General features: G+C 44.7%; 1 protein-coding gene and 2 non-coding genes across 3 annotated transcripts; all 3 read left to right on the top strand.

Moving 5' to 3' along the window:
- The first annotated feature begins 1,604 nt into the window (after positions 1-1,604).
- LOC139223312 (PRELI domain-containing protein 1, mitochondrial-like) lies at positions 1,605-5,453 on the top strand. Its single transcript, XM_070855294.1, has 6 exons — positions 1,605-1,710; positions 2,303-2,573; positions 2,657-2,882; positions 3,232-3,345; positions 3,583-3,661; positions 4,555-5,453. The coding sequence occupies exons 2-6, from the start codon at positions 2,482-2,484 to the stop codon at positions 4,665-4,667; spliced, it is 624 nt and encodes a 207-aa protein (XP_070711395.1). The 5' UTR covers positions 1,605-1,710; positions 2,303-2,481; the 3' UTR covers positions 4,668-5,453.
- On the top strand, positions 2,072-2,143 carry trnag-ucc (transfer RNA glycine (anticodon UCC)). Its single transcript has one exon. It is a non-coding gene; the product is annotated as a tRNA-Gly (tRNA).
- Positions 3,836-3,907, top strand: trnag-ucc (transfer RNA glycine (anticodon UCC)). The gene has a single exon. It is a non-coding gene; the product is annotated as a tRNA-Gly (tRNA).

Genomic DNA, 5,453 nt, shown 5'->3' with positions numbered 1-5,453 from the left:
TAGACACCAGGATACGTACAGATAGGATCCAGGTGTGAAAACACCTTCAAGGTTGTTTGTGGTCAAACTGAAAAAGCCTGTCTGTGGACATTTTTTATAGCAGCAGTTACTTTGCTCTCTTCAAACACACCAGACTTCATTCACAAAAAGAGGAATTTTACACAGGAGCTAAGAAGTCCACTTCAAAGACATTTTAAACCGTGTTTTCTGTTTGTCTGCTTTAAATAAGGAACATGAAGCATGTTTACGTCCTACAAAGATGACAAAGTATTTGAAAGAAAAATCAGATTAACGTGGCTAATCTTGCTGAGCTATGGGTGAGCAGTGTTTCTGCTGTTCTGTCTAACTGGAGATGACACATAATAAATATTTAACCCTCTACTGCATTAATTATTATTTAAACATGATAAAAAATGCTTGAATAATGGAAAATGTTTGGGGAAAAACATTTCAGGGGGGTAGCTGATAAATTGTTGCCATATGACAGCAACGCTCAATCATCTGAAGAACCTTCACCTGGAGCTCTGGACATTTTTAGATCTGTAGTTATATCGCTCTCTTCACAGAGACCAGACTCCATTGACAGAAACACTAATTTTACACATGCGCTGCTGGTCTACTGCTGCCTTGGTTGATTCGTTTATTTGTGTTATTGTGTGACTTTGGTGTTTTAAAGGGTTAGTTCGGATCCAACACAATATGTGTGTAACTCACAATAACACAAACAGACTACCTGATGGAGGCAGCAGCAGAGCAGCAGCTCCTGTGTCCTGTTCTCTAAAATCCCTGTTTTAGTGAATGTAGTCTGGTGTGTGTGCTGTTTGTGGTTAAACCAAAAGGATCCTCCAGGCCTCTCTCTGTAGGGATCCTTTCCATGATGCTGTCACACACTTAGAATAACACTCTGAGTCTGACTCAGTCTAATTTTTGTTTAACCAGAAAAGGCTGTTGGAAGCCACCAGACTCCATTGACAGAAACACTAATTTTACACAGGAGTTGCTGCCTCCATTGGTCAGTGTGTTTGTGTTATTGTGTGTTTGCTGTTTGAAAGGATTAGATCAGAGTAACACACCTGAGTGACACAATAACACAAACAGACTGAAAAAACTGAATTAAGAAACATAATCATGTTTTTGCTGTGACACAATAAACTCCTGTGACCGCACACATGCTGAAATGTTCCTGCTAGAATGTGCACATTCATTTCATTTCCTGTTTATTTTTGCACATTTCCCTGCTCTCTCGCGGTGCACAGGTGAGCTGGGGTGGAGGAGGGTTACCTGCTGCCTGTGGGGGCTGGAGGTTCAGTCCTGCAGCACATGGTGGAGGAGAAAAATCCCATGTCTGAGCGCACGCAGTAGAAAACAAAGTCCACATGGCTGTTCAGTGCTGTGAAACCTGAAGGAAGCTCGTCACCTGGTGGAGGAAAGCTGCAGGTGCACCACCACCACCACTGCTGCTGCTGCTGCTGCCATCACTAGCACCTGACTCTGGTTCCTCTCCTGCTTTCTGCCGCAAAGATAAACCGGAACTAACCCGCTGTGTCTCCCTCACGCTGCTGCTTTGCTCTCTCACTAACACCGAGCTCATCCTGCAGGGACTCGGCTCAGACAGGCTGCAGGTACGCTAGCTGCTAGCTGCTAGCTGTTAGCTTCCTACAGCAGCTAGCCACAACAACTTGCCTGCTTATGCTAATGCTAACGCTAAAGGTAACGAGCTAGCTCTGTTTACGAGAGCCGGGAGGGTCCAAAAAGCTTTAATATGAGTTAGTTGGTTGGGCACGAACGCACGACACAGAAAAAAGAGAGAAATAAGCTGTTTTTGTTCAGCAGCTAACAAGAAGAAATGTAAATCAACTATGGAGGCTGTTTAAAATAAGATGAGATATGTATGCTAGCTGTTAGCTTTAGCAGCACGGTCGGTAACGTGAGGCGCCAAAAAGACGTTTTAATCGACTCCGGCTGAAATAACGTGAGAAATAAACATTTAAAAATCACAATAACGAAATAATGAGAGTTCAGAGCTGGATTGTTAGCTGTAAAACAACATGGCGGCTCCTCTGTCTGCCGGGCGTTGGTGGTATAGTGGTTAGCATAGCTGCCTTCCAAGCAGTTGACCCGGGTTCGATTCCCGGCCAACGCAGCTGTTTTCCTGCTCCAAGGAAACATGATCATCATGATCATGATCAAAGGCTTCAAACGAGCATTTTATTTTATTTCTCTTGATGAGGACACGTGGTGACAATAAAGTTCATTTAAAAAAACTTAAACTGTTTTTCCTTTGTTGTGTTTTCTCCTGCAGCTCCTGAATGAGGCGGCCCTGAGCTGTGTGTGTGTGTGTGTGTGTGTGTGTGTGTGTGTGTGTGTGTGTGTGTGTGTGTGTGTGTGTGTGTGTGTGTGTGTGTGTGTGTGTGTGTGTGTGTGTGTGTGTGTGTGTGTGTGTGTGTGTGTGTGTGTGTGTGTGTGTGTGTGTGTGGGGACATGGGGAGGTATTTCCACAGTGAGGTTGACATTAAGAGCCCGTGGCACCAGGTGCTGGCCGCCTTCTGGCAGCGCTATCCCAACCCTTACAGGTAAAACTACACCTGTCTAACAGTGGTAGCTCCTCGTTACCGTAGAAACTGTAGTAATTCTACTTCCTGTGTTCGCGTATCAGCGCCCACGTCCTCACCGAGGACGTCCTGTACCGGGAGGTCACCCCCAGCAACCACCTGTTGTCACGGCGACTGCTGACCAAGACCAACCGGCTGCCGGGCTGGGCGGAGCGCGTCTTCCCCGCCCACATGGCCCGGGCCGTCTACGTCCTGGAGGACTCCATCGTGGACCCGCACACACACACCCTCACCACCAAGACCTGGAACCTGAACCACAACACACTGATGGTAAAACACCAGGGCCTGTTGGTACAGAGCCTGGTGCTCATGTGTGACAGCATCATGGAAAGGATCCCTACAGAGAAAGGATCCCTACAGAGAAAGGATCCCTACAGAGAAAGGATCCCTACAGAGAGAGACCTGGAAGATCCTTTTGGTTTAACCACAAACAGCACACACACCAGACTACATTCACTAAAACAGGGATTTAGAGCTGCTGCTCCGTCACTGTGGAGTCTCCATGTGTTATGTTGTGTTATTATGTTTTATCTGAACTGACCCTTTAAAACACCAAAGTGGCACAGTAACACAAACAAACGTACCAATGTGGTGTGTGTGACCTGTCTCTGTCGCTCAGACGGTGGTGGAGCGGTGTCTGTTTGAGGAGGACTGCAGTCGGCCATCTTGGACCAAACTGAGGAGGGAGGCCTGGATCCTCTCAGCGGTCTACGGCCTGGCCCGGCCCATTCAGGTGCTGACGTGCTTCCGGAACAAACCTCCAGAATTCAGCAGAGAAAAGAGCGGCTGCAGAGCCTCACTGAGAATCCTGGTGTTTTAAAGTTTCCTCCAGTGATCCAGTGATCCAGTGATAGTTGTTCATACATCAGCGGGTCCACTGCAGGCAGGAGCTGCTAACAGATACTTGAGCTCACTTTTAATCTCCATGTGATGAGTGTGTACGTGGTTCTGACTGTGTCTCTGTCAACAGGAGTTTGGTCTGGCCAGGTTTAAAAGTAACCAAGCTAAAGCCATGAAGGGTCTGGAGCACACTCTGTCCAGGATCCAGAGTAAGATACACACTCACACACACACACACACACACACACTCACTCACTCACTCACACTCACACACACACACACACTCACACTCACACACACACTCACACACACACACTCACACACACACACTCACACACACACTCACACACAAACTGAAGCAGACCCTGACCAGTCCACTGGGAGCGTTGGTGGTATAGTGGTTAGCATAGCTGCCTTCCAAGCAGTTGACCCGGGTTCGATTCCCGGCCAACGCAGATGTTTTTCCTTATGCTGACATAAGCCTAATTCTAATCTGACCTTAAAACAGCCCTTTGGAGTCATGAGGAGCCAAAATGTCCTCACGTTACCTTATTAAAGTTTCTGGTCCCCACTATGTAACAAGTACAAGTGTGCATGTACACACACACACACATTCCTTACTTTCTATAATTGTGAGGACCTCATTGATGTAATGCATTTCTTCGCCCCTAACCATCACAACTAACTAACCCTAACCATCACAACTAACTAACCTTAACCATCACAACTAACTAACCCTAACCATCACAACTAACTAACCTTAACCATCACAACTAACTAACCTTAACCATCACAACTAACTAACCCTAACCTTAACCTTAATCTAATTCTAACCTTAACATTAAAACCAGGTTTGAATGGAGCAGGTCTTTTTTAGATCAATCAAATATTTTTTAGATTAATGAAATAATTTTTTAATCAATGAAATGTTTTTAATCTGCAGCTTGAGTTTGATAATCAGTATTTAATTATTACAGATTTATACTTTTCTGACGCTTTCTAAACAAAACCGTTACTCAGCGACATGAATGATCGTTCGAAGCAGCCGTACTAATATTATTGATATCAATGTGCTCGTTTGCTCGTCTGTCATTGGCTGCAGCTGAAGCTCTGCCTCATCTCCACGGCGACCAGGGAGAGCCGTCCGAGAAGCACAAGCCCCTCCCGCCGCAGGCCACGCCCACCGCCACCCAGAAGCCCGAGCAGTTCGTCTGAAGCCCCTCCCACCAACCTCGGCTGCGATTGGTCGGGATGATCGTCACCTTGACTGTGATTGGTCGCTCTGTGAAGGCGGCCATTTTGAGGAAGTGGTGCTTTAACATGTGACTGAAGCAGAGCAGGAAGTAATGATGGACTCCAATCAATCCCAGGATTCCTTGGGACTGGTTTAAACCATCTTTATACAGAAAAGTTTTCCTTTCATTTATCTTATTTGATTTATTATGCTGTTTTTTCAGAAGTATTTAATTTAGTTCACGTAAACTTTCACACCTGATGTGTTTTTATTTAAAAAGATAATAATGATACTTTTTTATTTAAAGCCTAAATTTTCTTTCTTCTTTAGGATGTAAGTCTGATCTAATGTCAGTTTTTCTGATGTGTTTAAACATATGACTTCAACTTATTTTACATCCATCACTTTTATACTGTTTTTTTTGTCATTTTTATAGTTTTTGGACTAAATATTAGTGTTTTGTTATCATTTTGTTCATTTTTTCGATTGTTTGTCATTTTTCAAACGTTTCCCTGCTGAATGAATTTTGAAATTGTTACGCCGTCTCTTCAGGTTATTTTCTGGATTTGTATCCAGTCAGGGAGTGATGCATCATGGGAGTAGAGAGTGATTTCTGCACACGAGCGTTGCATCAGGTCAGAGCTGTGGTCAGACTTCTGTACAGATGCATGTTTAATGTTGGCTCCTGATATTAAACTGTGAAGTTACAATCCTTAAGATTTGTGTGTGAGTGACTGGTAGGTAGTGAAAGTGTTGGAACTGGTCCA

Source organism: Pempheris klunzingeri, chromosome 23, assembly GCF_042242105.1.
Source record: "Pempheris klunzingeri isolate RE-2024b chromosome 23, fPemKlu1.hap1, whole genome shotgun sequence".
NCBI classification, from domain to species: Eukaryota; Metazoa; Chordata; class Actinopteri; order Acropomatiformes; family Pempheridae; genus Pempheris; species Pempheris klunzingeri.
The sequence above is the reverse complement of the archived record's forward strand: the minus strand, read 5'-3'. Positions and strand labels throughout refer to the sequence as shown.